The 17,851-nt window shown below is 35.3% G+C and overlaps 1 protein-coding gene across 1 annotated transcript in view; it reads right to left on the bottom strand.

Moving 5' to 3' along the window:
- The window catches only part of DYNC2H1 (dynein cytoplasmic 2 heavy chain 1), a gene marked incomplete at both ends in the record, with an annotated part of 141,740 nt that overhangs the window by 26,700 nt on the left and 97,189 nt on the right, over nucleotides 1-17,851 (bottom strand). The window contains 3 exons of the mRNA XM_079536134.1: nucleotides 1,411-1,500; nucleotides 4,517-4,726; nucleotides 11,854-11,970. Coding sequence (XP_079392260.1) covers nucleotides 1,411-1,500; nucleotides 4,517-4,726; nucleotides 11,854-11,970 — 417 coding nt within the window. The remainder of the gene's footprint in view (nucleotides 1-1,410; nucleotides 1,501-4,516; nucleotides 4,727-11,853; nucleotides 11,971-17,851) is intronic.

Genomic DNA, 17,851 nt, shown 5'->3' with positions numbered 1-17,851 from the left:
TGGCTGGAAGTCACAAGCACCAGTCCCCAACGTGTAATTCTAGAGACAGTGCACTTCAGCACTTTTACAGTGTCTGGGTGCAGGAATGGAACACAGCCTCAGCAAGCTTACTGGCAATGCTAAGCAGGGAGATGCTGCCAACTCTGCAGGGAATAGAGAGATCTAGACGGACAGGAGCAGAGAGATCTAGGTGGGCAGTCAACAGTGGCATGAAGCTCAACAAAGATAATGCTGGGTACTGCACCTGGGACAGTGCAATGCCAGACACAAATACCTACTGGGAGATAAGTATCCACAGTGTCTGTAAAGCAGCTCAGCAGTAAGGGATTGGCACTGGCGACAGCAGCTCAGTATGACTCACAGGGTGCCCTGGCAGCAAATTGCATTCTGGGGAGCATTAAGCACAGCATAGCCAGGCAGTCAAAAGATGTGACTCCTGCTATATTTAGTGTTTGTGTGACCTCATTGCTTCTGTGTGCAGTTCTAGGCACACAATCTAAAAATATTAAGATATTTGAAAACATCCATTGGAAGGCAACAAAGCTGGTAAAAAGGCTGGAGGGCATGTTCTGCGAGGACAGGTAGATGTCACCTGAGCTGTCCAGTTTGGATGAGGCCAAGAGGCAACCTCAATGCTCTGCAGCAGCCCAAGGAGGAGAAGCAGAGAGAGGTGCTGCATTCCGTTCCCAGAACCAATGGCAGGATGGGAACAACACAGAGCTGAGTCATGGGATGTCAGACTGGGCAGTAGGAAGTGTTCCTATATTGTTAGGGTGGCCAGAACTGGCTTCCTAGAACAGATGACTGATGTCCATGTTTGTCAGTGTTCAAGAAGCATTTTGATAATGTTCTTACTAATGTGCCTTAACTTTTGGTTAACTCTGAAGTGGTCAGGCAGTTGCACTCAATCTTTGAAGGTCCTTCCAACTTCTGTATTCTAACTCCTGAACTTTCTCTTCTTTCTTGATTGACAAAACTGCTGTCAGACTATGCATCCTCTAAATTATCCCCTTGTAAAACTGGAGGAGGCAGACATTTTCTGTATTTGAAGACTAGTATTTTAGCTTCTACATTATCTCTATGAAATTGGTTCTCTTACTCTTTTGTACATGTCTCTCCACCAGATTGAAGGTTATGCCTTTACTTAGAAAAATCTGAGTATCTTTTTATCCTCCACAGTTCATCACAAGGACACTACTGATTGGAATCTAAGGCCATTGTAAAGTACATAACAACTTTACTCAGTATTTTTAACTGAATTATGAAGTTACAGACTTCAAATTGCTTTGTCTGCTGTTTTCATTTTAACAAGCTTCATCATACAAATTCTAACTACTATAATGCAATACATATGATATACTGTGTCACTGAACACCAAAATACTGAGTTAAAATGACTCTTTAAAATTACCTGTATGGCAAGTGCTCGAGCTACAAGACTTCTAATATATTGTAAAGGATCTTCTGGACCTTCCCACTTGCTTTGCCATGTGAGGGGACACTGAAATAAAAGGATACTTACTGAAAGAAAGTATTTCAAAACTACTTCATTTTAATCTAGTACTCTGAATGAAGTGAAATAATCTGGAAATAAAATATTTCTACAAAAGAAAGCACTACAAGTAATATAATAATGAAAGCATATAACCACTAATAGGAAGGTCTTCGTTTTGTAAATTCTTTATGGGACTCACAAAGATGGAGAACTTGCACGAACCTCTACTATTCAATCAAGAAACATCGGTAAGTTCCAAAAAAAAAAATAAAAAAGAATTGGCATAAAATACCATCTGGTAAAAACTGCATAGTACTACATAAGTTTAGTATTAAATATCTCAGTTTACACTGTTTAACATTTGCAGGTGGGCTTTCATTGAAGTTCCTGATCTAACTGCTATGCATTGAACAGATTTTCATAATTTGATCACAGGACTTCTTATAAGAAGGTATCCTTTTGGCCCTGGGCAGCCTGGTCTAGCATTAAATGGGAAGATTGGTGGCCCTGCATGTGGCAGGGGGGTTGGAGATTCATGATCCTTGAGGTCCCTTCCAACGCTCGCCATTCTGTGATTCTGTGATCTTTCAAAGTATCTGTCATGTCTACTTTATAGATAAAAAAGTTTTTGGACCTTTGAACACAAATTCTGTTTATCTATAGAACAAGTTTATAAAGCAGTTTATATATTTATACTTTAGATAAAGCTGCATGCTTTATTGCATAATTAGTTACTTTTTGAATAGAGTAAACATTATCCTTCAATTTTTGCAGGCTCTTAATAGATACACATTTATGGACAGCTCACTTCACTGTCATTTAGAAGGCATTCAACTTACACTGATAATATATCAATCTAAATTAATCTAAGTCAAAAAGAAAGATGTTAGCTAATTGTTAGTATGAAGGCATATTAACATTTCAATTTTGCATAAACAACAGTAATTGTTGAAATCAGCTATTGAAATCAATTGTTGAAATCAGACTAACTGAAGTCATACATTTATTTTCACTTTTTTTTTGTATTCTAGCAGCTTCTTCACATGCTGTAATCTTAAAACTAAAGAATTTGTTCTTTTCAAAGTTTTTTTTTTAAATACTCTTTTATTAGCTAATTCACAACCACATTAAAATAAACATAAGTGTAGAGAAAAAGCATTAAGCAAATCACTTCAGATGACAAATATACAGAGATCTAGCTGCTGTGATTACAAGAGACTGCTATTAGTCTCTCAGGAGAGCTGCTGAAAAGATTGCTTTATGGTCACAATCCAATAAAGTGATCTGTGTCAAGGTAAATGGTTAAGTACGCATAAAAAATGCCAGAAATACTTCATTCAACAGATCAGGAAGCACTGAACTGATGCTTGGGAGTGATAAAAATGCACAGAATCGTTAAGTACATTTTTGTGACAGTGACTGGCTTCATAGCTCCTGCTGCTTCCAATTTAAGGGTGCAGCTCAAGCACACAAGGAACCCAAACTTGCTCAATGAGAAGAAATGTAACTATAAATACTAAGAAATGACCATTATACATTATATGTGTCCTTTGCATTTACTGTGACTTGTACTTTAGCACCATTTTCAACCATGCAGTCAAAATGTGTTTAAAAAGACAATGAGACTGCTACATAAAAATGCTCATTTATCCTAATTGTATGGCTATTTTGCTCACAAATGCTGTTTTGTTAATCTAAAAAGACTAACTAATTTTTATTTTATTTAGAAATTTGACAGATTAATAAATAACATAACACGATTTGAAGCGGGAGTTGTTCCACACATGCAGATAAACCAAATATTTGGGAATTACTTTGCATTGTAGAGGGAGTCTCAATATCTACGTATTATCATCAAGACAAATGATAAATTGCTACAGGTGGAAAAAAGCACTGAGTTTCACATGAATGTTTGACTATCTTTGGAATACAATTATTAAGCTATTACTGATAGTGTGTGGCAATTTGCAGACGCTAATTGTACTAGTTTATAAACAAGTCCATTTTGATGGATAAAACAGATCTATCAATTTCAGTTACTTTTCCCATAAATGAAGAATATAGGGCAATATGATAGGTTAATCTGATAGGTACGTGCCTGGTGTGGTATGGCAGTAATCCATAATGAATAGCTGCAGACTGCAGACTGTGATTATGACTGCAGTAAAACTTTATGAAAATCTAAAAATGGAGAATGGGGACAGATTTACATGTTTTACTGGCTAATATATTTGACTTGTATAGAATGATTTCGTATTTGGAATGGAAATACTATCAAACAACTTCTAATCTTAGCGGATTTGTCTGTAAGAAAAAGCTTAATGAAAATGTAATATACTCAGAAGCTTTTGCAAACAGTTGAAACAACACTTTTCTGGGCTTCATTCTATAAAGAACATGTTTCTGTTAGTTATTAAAGACCATAAATATTAGTAAATTAAATATTTATATAGATAACTCACACGTATATATGCAACCTTTATACATACAGCTAACCAGAGGCTTTTTCAACGGATAATTTTTTCTTTCTAAGAGAAACATCAAAAAAGCATTCTGAAAACCGAAGGCCATCTGGAAGGTTTCCAGATAATGAATTTACTTATCTCCAAACAACATATAACTTATTTAGCAACAATATGTTAACCATAAGAGCTGCACAGATGTGCTTAAACTCCAAGATGTAAAATGCTATGTTTTAATACTGGAAGTTGCTCGTGATTGCTTAAAAATAGCTGTTTGTAACATAGACAGCCATTTGTTAAAGGAGAGAAATAACCTGCTCTACTCAGGGCCTTCAGACAGTATTGAACCTCCACGACACATCTGAGAATCCATTTTGAACTCTTAAGTATAATCACCACCCAAAAGAATGTTTAAGAATCTCTGGAACTCACTGATCCATTTTAGAGTAACTGTTAATAAAAAAAGCTTAGAATAAATAGTGACATAAATATATGTACCAGAATATCACTGAGTTTTCATTTTCATCGCTTTAAATATAAACTTATGAAAGAGTACTTACCTTCTGATTTATCAGAGCACTTGCAAGCCTTTGTACTTCAGAACTCAGTAATGAGGTACCTCTAATGACTTTACTTAAAGAAGCAAGTGACTGATGGACACTTTGCACAAGGCGAATAGCACTAAATTGTTCAAGAGCAATGAATGATAAGATTGGAGATCCTTGTTGCTCCACAGGAGGAGTCACCTTCTGATGAATCAGGTTAGAATTCTAAAACAGAACACGTGACATCCAGTTAACAAAATGAGGGAGACTATGATGTTATAGCACGTATTCTTTGTTTAATTTTCGATACCTCAAAAGACCTTGGTATCTGTGAAGTACTTCAGACATTCCCTTCTTCTGGAGACTGAATCAAAAATACACCACTTTCACTATTATCCCTGTGATACTCAGTAAAGGCACCAACCTCAGGCAACTCTGTTCACCTCCTTAGTTTAAAAGCACTGGAATTCCTTAAAATTATTTATCTAAATCACTGTTAATGGTATTTATGCTAATATGCCAATATAATAATCAGTAGCATACTCTGCATAACAAGACTGCGTTGGTCAGTATGCACCACGTTGCCGATACAGCTTTTGCTCTGGTCAGACAACACAGTTATTTCATATATTATGGCAGGCAAAGCAGAGAGTTCATACACTTCATCCCCAAAAAATTGATTAGCAGGATCACTGTATCTCTTAGATACAAGATAGATACACAGTCATACAGAACTTGATTTTAGATAGATGCAATTCCATACATCTCTTTTTCTTATCACGTTCATTTATTTCCGACGCCTGGTATTTATTATCTTGATATAGAATAAGATGTCTTACTTAAGGAATTACATTTAGTAACAGGAAAATTGAAACAATCTGTTTTATAATTAACAGTATAGATAGCAGGACTGTTCTGTTAAGAAACAAACTGCATTTCAGAGTACAATACATTTCAAAACTAAGCACACAGTTTTAATTTTTGTGTATCACAAAGAATAACCACATACTAAGTACAACACAGACATATTTGTTACCAGTATTTATAAACCTTGCCCAGTTCCACACGGTATCTATTCACAGTAGAGTGAATAATAAACAGCAACAGAGTTTGCTTTATTAAATTGTCCAGTAGTAGTAGTGTTTCAAGCTGACAGTTACTGCATGTCTGCAGATCAACAGTGGAAACTTCTGTTACACTGCAAGAAGAATCCCTTCCCATGAGACAAAACCAGAGCCACTGATATCAACTACTGAGCAATTCTAAGAAAAGCTGTCTAGCAAGTTGTTCTTTGAGCAATAAGAAAACAGGAAAAAAAACAAAATTAAACCATAAAACAACCCAGGGACACAAGGGATGCAGAAAAAGCTTAAATGAATACAGCTCCTATGTAACTCACACGGTTGCACCTATAGGGCTGATGGCTCTCTGTAAAGAACTAATTGCCTGGACAAGGGTGTCTCTTTCTCTAAATCTGTAATGGCATCTTGCTACCCAAAACACACCGGATGTTTGCCTCCATAACCTTTCCCAGGAACTCTATTGGAACGTTCAACTACTAAGCAAAACATAATGATAACTGAAAGGCTAATATACTTAACATTATGACTGATTGAAAAAAGATGGATGAGGTCCTCCCCACACCATGAAAATGGTATACAACAAACTCACTGTTCAAAGCGTAAAAAACATACAGCATTTATAAAAGTCAAGTTTTGAATTTTGTCTTTACATGAATCCTGAAATCACAGTATGACTTTTACTTCGGTTCTTCTAAGCTGATAGTTCATTGAATAGTAAGAATATAATTATGTGATTTGTGCTCCAGATCATATTTGATATAAAATACTTCTTGGTTCTGCAGCACAGTCCAGTTGATCATTTCTTGTTGGAGTATTTAATTGCAAAAAGGGATAGAAAAAAAGACACTGCTTTGCTCAGTCTTTCACATATCCCATCTCCATTCACAACAAATTTCATGAAGTAGGAGGCCTCCAAGTTCCTCCATGCTGTCCATTATATAACTGTCTCCTATGCCATGCATTCATTTTGTAATGCTTTCTCCAGGGAATTTGTTAAAAGAACCTGTCACTTCTATAGCAAAATTAAACATGAATACCAATATCAGCTTATACGTTTAACCTTCTATTACATTCCCTTAAAATCTATTATGTATATAAATCACATCAGCTTTAAAAATATTCTCATGACCTGCTTGGAAATTAAGATGAAGAACTTCTGAAGCATTGAGCGCTCTTTCCTAACGATAAGAAATTTGAAAACAGGTTCTGATCTTTAGCATTAAATGCTATATAATACTACCAATATTAAATTAGATGTATTTTGAGACTTTCATCATTTTCCCTCGCTCCGTTCTATACTTGTTCCTATCTCTGTACAATGTAAGATTTTTTAAAGTCTCACCTAAGCTGCTCAAAGCTTTCCTGCGCAATCTTCTGGAACTCAGCTTTTTCAACCCCCTGTATGTTCTGAAAGCCGTATCCTCAGAAATGTAACAGCTATAACAAAAATATATTTTCTGCATTTGATTAGTTCTGCATTTGATTCTAAATTCAGTTTCGTTTGTGGTGCTTCTTGGAATCTTTCATTGGTCTTTTGATGTACTTATTCTGCCCTCCTGTTTCTCTGGCTATTTGTTTAGATATAAAGGTTTTACTATGTATTATACAATTATTTCTTTGCTGAAAAGGCATGAAAGAATGGCTGCCTATTCCCGTTTCATTGATTTTCCTTGGTTAAAAAAGTAATGCTCTTTTCTTAAAGCTGAGGTTTCTATCCTTCAGATTAAAGAGCAGCAACGCACTGATTTTCAATTGTCTTGTAGCATTTTGCAACATTATAAAAACAATTAGTTAACCTTCAGTTTACAAATACAGCAGAAGACAGAGCACATGATTTTGTCAGCCATGACAGCTTATGATCTTCTATTCAGCAAATGCTGCTTTGAAACAGTTTCAGAATTTTTAGTATGAGTGGGCCTTTTAACTTTGATAGAAATATTAAAGAGTTTCCCCTAAGCAAGGCAAAAAAATGCACCCATCCTGCAAACAAAATCAGCACTTACTCTTGTCTCAGTTTGCAGCAGGCCGTCATTTGGACATGGCAGAATACTTATGCAGCCCCAGCTACAGCCTGCAATTGCAGCCTGCAATGTTTGCACTTCCCTGAAAACTATCGTATGATGGGCAATGCCTGCATTATTTTGGACAGTGCTGTACATCACTATGGAACAATCACGTTCTTTTATGGGACCTGGTCTAGGCTGTCATGGCAGAAGGTAGCGTGAGAGGAGGAAATACAACAGAACACAACGAGACTGGATTAGCCTGATGGTGCTGTTCGACCAAAAGGGGCATCAACTGACATCAAGGAAGACACATCTAAAATCTTGTGTAACAATTGTTTGACAAGTTATTTAGTAGAGCCTTCATTTCCATTGGTAAATAATCTTGTATGCAAGCTTATACTGAGCATAAGTGGCTTGTGTGGTAGGTTCCTTTTTTTTCCTTTTTTAACTTAAGGGCAGGTTCATGAGAGTTTAATTAATTTGATTAGAGTTAAGCTATTACTAAATCACTATGAGATGCACTGCAACAGTTTTAGGTCAGTATTTATTACAAAGGTGCTCTCTAACACTAAGAATAAAAATGAGTATTTTCAAAGGAAGCTAACATAAATGGTAGTGTGAAAAGATTCTGTATCACAGCAGCATGGTGGATTTTAACTAGCCATCAGTGTAAAACCACCATATTGGCCAGTATCAGGTAAAACATGTTTTATTGTTGATTTCTCAAATTCTTTGTCTACTTAAATTCTACCACTGATTATGTGCTCCATACTAATTTTATTGGTTTAAATATTGACATTCAGTTCAGAGAAACATGTAGTCAGTTGCTATTTATTGTTTTATCTGAACTTGAACACTCACAAAAATACCGTATTGACAGAGCACAGAAAAACATATATGCACATTTGAAGATTATGATAAATTATTTCAGTAGACATTATATAAGTCACATCTAAGTAAAGTTGTAAATTTTCTCATGCTTCAGAATCATCAGCACTCAGATGCTGAATAACTATTTTCATGGCACTTGTAAGATAGTCATTCTTGAGTTAATCCTTGATTTACATACTCAGAGCTGGAATAAAAATGTTTGAAAAACACAGTTAACGTTTGTCTACATATGAGGCTCTATAATGAGCTTCTGCTGCATTTCTGCCTTTGGAATAAAAAGTTATTTTAAAAACAGCTTTAAAATTATGTTAACTAGAATCAATTAAGACCTGTACTAGATTACAGATCTATATGGATCTATACTTCCTGAGACTCAGACATTTTGAAACAGTAAACCAGTATTTCCAACTACCACTGGGAGTCTGACATTTGACAGGAAGAAGACACTTCCTGTAAGAGATACGGAAGGTCTTGTTAGCATCTATCCCATCTGCTTCTACTTTACTAATACCTGTATCCAACAGATAAAAGAAAAAAAAAAGATAATGATAGCCTGCAGCTACATAAAAAAGATATGCTTCCAGAACTGAGAATAAATTAAAGAAACTTCACAGGCATAGGATTAAACAGTTTTTTGTGATTTTACTTCTTTGTAATCAGGCGATCACTTTAGCTACTATGCTGTATTCATTCACGCAAGAAAATCATGTGTGGATCTTAACTTGAGCAGCAATTCAACTATTTTCTTTATTTCAATTTCCAGATCTTTATTTAAAACTTCTGAAAACCAACACTGAACAACGAATAAAGAATCATAATGTAGCAATGTATGTAAATTTTTTAGATGTTTAAGCCTTTTCAGAATGTAAAGCAAACAGTCTATTATTAAAGCAAGTACTGATGAAAGGCATATATACGTATATGTTTTGAAACTTATGCAGACATTCTCACCAAAAAAACTGTATCAGGCTAGACATCATCCTATTCTAAGGGAGATCTACAAATGACAAAAAAAAAAAAAGAACCTATTAATAGCAGAAAAATGTTAGAAAGCCAAACAAAGTTGAATAATCTTTTTGCTCACTTTTTTTTTCCCAACACACTGCAGTAAAAATGTAAATCTAATATGGATTTCTTTCTAGATGCACAGTGATACTTTTTCCTCTATTTAGAATGAAGCAGAAGTATAGATAGGCACCATGATCTTGGTGCACCATGATCTTGGTTCAGGTGTGCATCTAGTGACATTTGAGATGTCTCACTTTGCCTCTGCATCCTACCCAGCAGATCACAGGTCTCTGCAGCTTCTGTGTTATACCCGGTCATGAATCTGTAATGATTTCTGATACAGTAAGCGAAGCATTGTTTAAGGTGACTAAACTGAGCCCTTATTACAACACAGATCAAAAAGAACATTTTGCATCTCTAAGGAAGTTTTCAGGTATAGTGCGTCAAGAATATCTACTTTCACATCCACAAACCAAAATCTTTGAAAGAAACTAGCTGCTCAGTTCTCTATACTTTACAAACTATATGGTAACTCAAGGGGAAAATGAAAGATGGTCAGTGGTAAAACTGCTACCGCTAGGAAAAGGCCATACTAGCTAGACCATTACTATGAGGTCCCAGGAATGATCTTCTAAGCTTGCAATCAATCTGTGAAGACAACTTGTTTTTTGACAAGGAATTCACCAGGTGTCTCCTGGTGTTAAGTATGGGACAGTAAAGGCTTTAAAAGTTACAGGCTAAAAAAAGAACTGTGCTAACTATGAACAAAACTAGCCAATGGTCATCTGCTGGTCACTGTTGAAGGGCAATGTTAAGATCTGGAAAGACTGCTTCTGCTTCATGACAAGATGATACAAGTAAAGAAAAATAGCTAAGTGATTAAGTAAGTTACCTGCTACAGCACAAAAAAACCCAAAAAAACAAAACAAACAAACAAACAAAAAAAAAAACAACACTCCACCAAAGCATTGCACCGTTAAAGATAAAGGGATAAAGGATTAAGACACATTTTGCAACTGAAAACTCTTATAAAAGAGGATCTCAAATTTGAGGGCAATAGGCAAGACCTCATTTGAGTCCTGCTTTCCCTGACACAGAACTCTAAGGCTTGATTACCTTCACCTGGGTAACTAAGATCATCAAGGGCCACAGCAAAAAAAATACATGCTTCCTTATTCATGATGCTGTATAGACACAACTAATTCATGATACAAGTTTTAAAGAATAAGTGCTTTGTATGTGTAGTACTAATGATTAATAATGCAAAAGAACTAATTGCTAGCAGTGGGTGCTGCAAGTATTAATGTAGTAGAGTTTAAAACTGTCTCATTTACCAGCCTACCAAACATTGCTATCAAAATATCTAATTTTCTGATTGTATATGTGTACATATGTATGCATGGAACTGTTTCATCAGAACTCTGGAACAGAAGGATTGCAGGCATAAAGGTATGTAAAGAACCAACCTCCCGTTAGCAAGGTATAATGGAAGGTGTCACACTGAAATATACTGCTATTCTTTATAGGATCACAGACCTGATTAACAACAGTCCATTTCAGGGCTGGCAGATTTCATTATGAATTATTTAGTAGCAAGAGATTATTTTGACAAAAATTTGATTTATCATACACTTAGTATGTGTAAGAAATGGATCTGAGACATTTCAAAATGTAATTGTGAATTCTAACGTATACCTCATGTCACTCTTTTGATGCTATTATCTAAGTAAGGGAAAGGTTTTTCTCATACCAGTGTTCTTATGTACAAGATATATTTTTAGGCTGCGATGTCTCTGCTCTATTTCTTAGGACTGAGGAGCAAATATGGCCTCCTGTCTAAGAAGGCATCTGACGTTTGGTGAGAAAAATCTTCCCCTAGCATGCCTAGTACCTGCATTTCAAAGACAATGTGCACACATTACAGTTAAATGAAGACCAACAAAAAATGACTGGAAACCAAGGTTTGTATCACACATGAAAAAACCAGCCACCAAGCTGAACCCAGTCAAACAAAAAGGAAGTGATATTGAAAGCTTTGTAGAAGGGATTTAAATGAATCAGCAGCTTAAAGCTAGTGAGCATATTTCAATGCTGTGCAAGAAAAACATTTTGTGAATACAAAATAAGATGTTAATCATGTCTTATGAGCGTGGTCTCGATTCCATATGAAGGAGAAAGAGGCTATTATACCACATGCAGACTTCATAGCTAATTACATACATGTAACATTACTTCCCACCTCAAATGCATTTCATTTACTGCTAAGCTCCTTATGTTTCACTATCCAAGACAATTTGTTAAACTTTTAATGTAGTTACTGGGAAGAAAAAAAAAAAAAGTTGTCTTTTCAAAGCTACTTTCTTACCTGATTAAGTTTCTTCCATAGGCTGAGAATAGGTGAAAGTTCAGCTGTCCATATTTCTCTGTCAAATTTGCAGCCAGCACTTACTGATCTGCTCAGTATCCGAAGCTGTGAAATGACCTGAGCATTGGAAAACAAAGGCAGATCATGAAGAAGGACAAATAAAAATGTACAAAAATGCAAGGAGCAAATACTTTCTAATTTATCTATGGACTACACTTTTCTGCATACTTTATTACTAATCATCATCTATTAAATCACAGGCAATATCCATATACAACCATATACCTGAGCCTCATTCAGATTAAGCTCAAATCAAAAACCTTCCTTCTTTATTTTTCTTATCATATTCACTGCCTGTGTTCAACTGTAATTCAAAAACTAATGAGGTGAATAATTCAATCAAAATCCTCTTTTCCACATAATCTACAGAAAAAAACTTGGGCTAAAAAAATATCAATAACACAACAGAGTACATACTAAACATATACAGTATGTATCAGGCAATAAGACTCCAAGAGAATTATAATAAATTCATTCTCATCTCCCCTGGATCTCTTTCTTTGTCCTTCTTGCTAGCTCAGATTAGTTAAATGTGTATTTACTCACTTAGAAAACACTATTTCTCTTTTTAAATGAGTGAATACACTTTTAAGTAATTAAAAGAATAACTACCAAACTCTCAGATAGAAGGGGAGCTCTCAGTTTATGAAATCCAGCTGATTCTTCTTACTAGCAATCCTGAAAACTCCAAATTGATAAAACATATGCATATGTTCTTAAGGAGATACTGCAATTAAACTTACACAGAGAAAAAGCAGTGTGACCCTTAAGCAAGGATATTTGAAGTACGTTAAGTAAATTTCAGTTACTTTTCACAGAATGTTTTTGCAAGACATGTTATAGAAAGACTTACTCTCTTTTACTTGACTTCAAAGTACTAAGCTTGATAATATAAATTTTGTTAACTGGTCAAAAGAATTGGATTATTTTATTGGTAGCATATTAAATCAAGATGCATCTGCTGAGTTTTGACTTACTTTCTTTTGCTGAAACATACACAGGGAAGTACCACATCCTTTTGTTTTCCTGATAAGTTTTATTTTGCTGAAGCAAACATCAGCTTTTTTTTTTTTAACCAGCCTCAATATGAAGCTCTACAAGATGGTTCTACGCTAAACTCTAACATTTATATATACTCTAACATTTATAACAGTTACTGTAATTTATATTTATGTTAAACATCTCACAAGACACAAATCCAGATATTAAGATGAATGTGTTATAAACTACAAGTCACAGAATCACAGAATCACAGAATTGTAGGGATTGGAAGGGACCTCCAGAGATCATCGAGTCCAACCTCCCTGCCAAAGCAGGTTCCCTACAGCAGGTCGCACAGGTAGGCATCCAGGCAGGTCTTGAACATCTCCAGAGAAGGAGACTCCACCACCTCCCTGGGCAGCCTGTTCCAGTGCTCCGTCACCCTGGGTACACCCTCTGAGTATATATAAAATATCAATATAATATATAATACATAAACCTATTTTTAGAATAATATGTTTAAAGATGCTTTTAGACAAGCTAAAACAGTACTGATAAATAATAAGGTAATTCTGAAGAAAAAAAAAAAAAAAAAAAAGCATTTTTTAGTTCCATCAGAAATGAAAATATGATCTGTTCTCCTAGAGAATTCTGCATAGTCTGTGATTCTTCCAGATCTCAGAGAAGATGAACAGTTCGCTCCATGGGAGCTGTACTCATCTCTAGGCAAAGCAAATAAGTTTATACATAACAAATTTGATTTCCATGGGAGTCATAGAAAGGACAAAATCAGGCCCAAGATGTGGCAGGGCAGAAACGTGCGCACGCTGGTTGAGTGCATGGAGTGAGACCTTGACACAGATGAAAAAGGGAATGTGATTAGCCATCTGAATTTAAGGACAAAAAGTAACTTTTGGAGAGAGGGAGGCCACTGTGCATAGTCACTTAAATTGAATTTACCACTGACAAGTGCAAAAACATCACAGATACCTTTAAGCATTTACTTAAAGCATGTAAATCACCAAGATTGCTACCTTTCCTTCCTACATATCCAACAGACAGATCTTAAGCGGGCTACGCTTTCTTCAGAACTCCTGCCTATTGTGTGAATACTTCGTACAGACGGGTCTATGTTGTAGAATTTAGATTGAAGTTTTTTATTTTCTGAAAACCTAATTTTACACCTCAAGGAATAGTCAGCTCCTCTCGCTATATTACAATATGTGAGGTGCTATCAACAGGTCGTCTTACAATCAGTTACCTACTCTACAATAAAATCCATCATGCCTTAAACACGACGGTTCTAAGACCACAAAGAGAGCCCTGGAAGTGAACAGACCCAGATGCAGACATGCAGATCTTCTGCAACCTATTTTGGAAAGGTACAAAGCAGACAGATATAGTTACAATACTAAGCAATCTGAAAATCTGATCATATTTGTATCAAAGACAATAATCAGAATCACAATATTTTTACAATACCTAACCTTTGAACGCTTACCTTTATAATCTCAATGTATTCTTTAAATACACATATTCTTAAAAACCCTTGTATATTGTACAGATACAGTTCAAATACACATCTAAATATTTTGAATATGAGAGAAATTGGGGAAAAATTACCATAAAAAAGGATATATACCACAGAAATATGAGAGGATGGAAATAAAAGCAATCAAAATATAAAAGCAATCAGAAATTGTTTGGTCATGGATGGGTGAGAAGGTTATTCAAAACCACAAATCTTTGTAGGAACTGTCTATTTTAAGTAAGAGAAAATAATCATCAAACTATTTAGAGAAAAATTGATAGAGCACCTAAAAACTATGGACAGTACACAGAAACTATTACCAAACCCTTTTGTTCCTCCTTAGTGGAAAATTCATATATTGTATGCTTTTCTTGCGTTGTTATCTTAGGAGAATGTAAATTGTATATAGTAGTAAAGGTGGGGTTGTCGAGATTAAAATGTCAATGTCAATATTTGTTTGCCCTGTTATTAAAATTAATCAAGTACCTCAGCCTTTTCATCTATTTCATGCTTCAAGGGTTTCTCTGGATATATGCTGTTATATTATTGACTACTGCATTATAGTACAAGAAAAAAATATTTAGAGAAATTAAAAGAGAGAATGAAAACTATAGATAACAATAAAGATAATGAGTGAACCCACGTGGCTTCGCATGGAATGACTAGAAAGTCATGTTAGATTTGAAAATGAAAGAAAAAAGGAAGAAAAAAAGTAAAAATAAAAATCAAGAAATGCCAAGATTTTAACATTTCCTCCTCTGGAAGCGTGATAAAAACATAATTCCAGGACCACAAAATCAATTTCTGCTTTCTACTGACCTAGAACATGAAGAAAGTCTTGCCTTTGGTAATTCACAGCAAAAAGAAGAGTTGGTACTTCACAAATACAATATATAATAAAAACAGGCATATATCTAAACGTAATTATTTCATAAAGAATCTACTATAAACATTATACAACAAAGTCAAACTTCACATGTGGAATTATAATTTGAAAAAGAGGAATGAAATAAAGCCTACAATGTATTTTGAAGTTCTCTGTCACTCAACTGGAAAAAAAAACTAGGATAAATAATTCCTGAACTAAGCATGATAATTGTTCTAGGAATAAAAAACAGAACAGAATTGCCAAGATCTATTTATTTTTTTTTTTTTCTCCCCACAACTATGAAGCAGATAAAAGGATTTTTATTTCTGAAAAGAGAGGTAACCAACTTTTCTCAGTAAATCTATAGGAAATATCGAAGCAGATACACTACTGCCATCTACCGGTTTTAAAAGGCTTTGGTCTTAGCACAGAAACTACATTTCATTTCTTTGAGTGAAAAAACATATCCCTTTACAGAGCTGTTCAAAGAAATATTTCTGTTTTTATAAGACTTTACGGTTTAAACCAAAAAAGGAAGTGGTAACGTAGTCATCTTGGTAAACATGGGCAAAGTAGTAATTCAGGGCACTGTGGCTATTTCGTTCTTGACCGCAGTCTGTCAAAGCAGGGAACAGGTTTCAGTCTGATATGCCTCCTGACAGAGCTAAACACTTCCACATTGTTCCTTGTAATCCGACTGCAGTTACCCACAGCACTGTATAAGTAACCTAAGACTGAGCTGCTAATAAAGCTCTCCCAATTTTCAGACTTGGTGTGCTGCTTGTTTCTCTGCACAGTCCCTGGAGGTTGTTTGGATGAGGGCCATTTAACAGCATTAGGAACACCACAGGTATGTGATCAGTCTTCTGTTCTCTTTAGGTCACCTCAGTATTGTTAATTCACTCAGAAATGATTTCAATTAAGACTGGATGATTTTTAGAGCTACGTTTTTTTTAAATCAAAATACAAAGTGAAAGAGAGTAAGACACTGACATCACCAACATATTGTTTTAAATAAAGAGGACCATATACTTTAGACATTCAGGAGATACTTCTGTAAAGAAAGAGACTCAATACAGGAGGAAAAGAAAATCAGGATTACTCTACAGATGAGCTACACAAGTCCACTACTGACCTAGCCAGTTTTGCAGCTGCACCTTCTCCAAAAGAACAGCGGGGGGATTTTGCTTTGTAGAGGTCCCCATATTACCTGGAGAACCATATTACCTGGAACCATATTACCTGGAGAACACCATGCTAAAAGGAAGGCCAGAAGGATGTAGGCTCATTATACGCTCTGAAAAATGTAAGAAATCTAGAAAAATGCAGCTTGTTCTTAGAACAGAACAGCATTCTCACATACAGAGCACCAGTACAGCCTCAGTGCTAAGTCTACGGGAATTGCTAAGTTTTCATGTGGTAGTTTTGCACTGATTCAATGCGAAGGCAGAGGGTTATGTTTTCCACTGTGAGTTCCATTCTGTTCTGTGGCAAAGAATGCCTTTCATGCAGCACGATAGGTATGTGCAAAATGGTTCCCATATTTCAAAAATTCTTTTTGGTACTCAAATTGCTCAATTACAGGGTAATAATAAATACAATTTGCCCTTACTCATCTATTTCTGCTAAAGCCTATTAGTCATATATTTCTGATGCGAGATGCATTTAATAAATGTCAGTAATAATGTGCTCTGCACAGTTAATACAAGAGAAAAGTTTAAAATTATTTCTAAAAAATAGCTTTATGTTCATCCTGACATCAATTTCAATAATGCAACAAGTTCAGAAAAATTTCAATTGCATCCTTTTCAGTAATCATGCCCATATTACTATGACTAAAATTATGGGGAAGTGGTAGATAGATATAAAATTAGGTACTAATGTTCACAATGCCTTTAAGGATCTAGAGTTTGAAAAGGAAAATCTATTGAAGAAAGGATGAGAAGCTACAGCTATTACTTAATTACAATTGAACTTCAGTAAATAATTGCAAACCACAGCCCCACTAATCTCTACATAGTAAAATAGTGTGATGTGGTATTAGCTGATTTGGGTAGTACAAGCAGTGCAGACCAGGTGTATAAGCTCAAGTATGCATCAGCAGTCTCACAGTTGCAGGTGTCCTTGTACACCTGGAACATCTTGTCTCTGTTGCTGTCATTGGCAAGGTAAAAGCCAGAACTGGAACTGTGCTATTAGACTGCAAACAAGATCTGCAAGAAACTGAGAAGAAGAGGTATGGAATCCAGCTCTGACTTGCTGAAAATGGAAATGGTTAAAGGTTTTCTTCAAAAAAGTTGAATATAAGAACCAAAGGATAAGATGCTGTTTTACTGAAGTCAATGGGATTATTGCAATTACATTTAATGAGGCAAGATACACTTCATGTTTTCTGACCTTGGTTCACATTTGCTTGCCTTGATTGCTTCTACACTGTTTTCCACTAGTAGTCTGCTATTCATTTTAACTCTGCAAGTATACTCCACAAAATAAAAAAGAGCTGTAACAAAAGGTAATAGAGTTTTTCCACAAAAATATCCAATTTTCAAGCACAGGCA

Source organism: Tetrao urogallus (assembly GCF_951394365.1).
Source record: "Tetrao urogallus genome assembly, chromosome: 1".
Lineage (NCBI taxonomy): Eukaryota > Metazoa > Chordata > Aves > Galliformes > Phasianidae > Tetrao > Tetrao urogallus.
The sequence above is the reverse complement of the archived record's forward strand: the minus strand, read 5'-3'. Positions and strand labels throughout refer to the sequence as shown.